Genomic DNA, 967 nt, shown 5'->3' with positions numbered 1-967 from the left:
TGTGAATGAAGATGAAGCAAAAGCTGAAACTATTCGAAACTTGAGGAAATCCTTTGCTAGTCTTTTTTCTGATTAGCCAGCTTCATCTAAATGCACCCAGCATATAGTCTAAAAACTACGTGAATGTTACATAGGTTTTGTTTTCATTGTGACAGTACCCTTCTCTACTGTGCTAACTGTTTTATTAAGCAATATGTTAAACTTACAAAAAAAAAAAATAGACGGAGGACTTTGATGAGATACCATTCAGGAACATGTATAAAAATCTATAAAGAAGGAAGGGTTCTATTACTAACTCCGAATGCTGAATTCTGAGGTCCTTATCCATTGTAATATTGTGGCCTTACTGTGACTGAACTATATAATCCTATTTGAGACTCCTTTGTAGAATTGTGTTAATAAAGCATTGAGTAATGGGTTTCTCCTTGCTTTACCCATTTCCAATGCATTGCAATGCATGTGTATTTTGTGTGTAAATGTTTTGTACTGCAAAAGTATAGTCTTGACTTGTTCTTGCCTCCCAAATTTAGGAGGCAATTCACATTGACATTCTTGTCAAGCCACAAAAATAATGTGAGAAATTGAAGCAGTTTGTTCCTCCTTATACAATCTTTCCATCAGCTGGCTGTAGACTTCTGATATATTGCTGAGAGTTATCAGTACACCAACTTAATGTCATAAATAGAGTGTATATGTACTACTGTATCTCCATATGTCTATTTAAATTTATTTCCAAATTGTAACCATAACTGGGTTTAGTTGCAAAGAATATGCATGATGTTACCCTTATTTTTGTGAACACCTTCTAATAAATGTAAAGTCCCATGCCTGATTTAAAAAAATGTCTTCTACAAAGCTTGTTTTAACATCAATATATATTGTCTATTTTGACTGCTCTCAAAAGGGTGGCTTTGTGATTATAAAATATTTGGACAGAAACCACAACTGTAAGAAAATAAACTATCAC

At 33.3% G+C, this 967-nt stretch overlaps 1 protein-coding gene across 1 annotated transcript in view; it reads left to right on the top strand.

Annotated features, from left to right (window-relative positions):
- LOC104083052 (synapsin-2-like) overlaps positions 1 to 76 on the top strand; it is a 119,617-nt gene extending 119,541 nt beyond the window's left edge. Inside the window, 1 exon segment of the mRNA XM_009586413.1 lies at positions 1 to 76. This exon segment is cut by the window's left edge and continues 9 nt beyond it. Within this exon segment, the coding sequence (XP_009584708.1) occupies positions 1 to 76 (76 nt within the window).
- The last annotated feature ends 891 nt before the right edge of the window (positions 77 to 967 follow it).

This window comes from Fulmarus glacialis, unplaced genomic scaffold (assembly GCF_000690835.1).
Source record: "Fulmarus glacialis isolate BGI_N327 unplaced genomic scaffold, ASM69083v1 scaffold6001, whole genome shotgun sequence".
Classification (NCBI taxonomy): domain Eukaryota; kingdom Metazoa; phylum Chordata; class Aves; order Procellariiformes; family Procellariidae; genus Fulmarus; species Fulmarus glacialis.
Note: the sequence above shows the minus strand (reverse complement) of the source record. Positions and strands in the feature narration are given on the sequence as shown.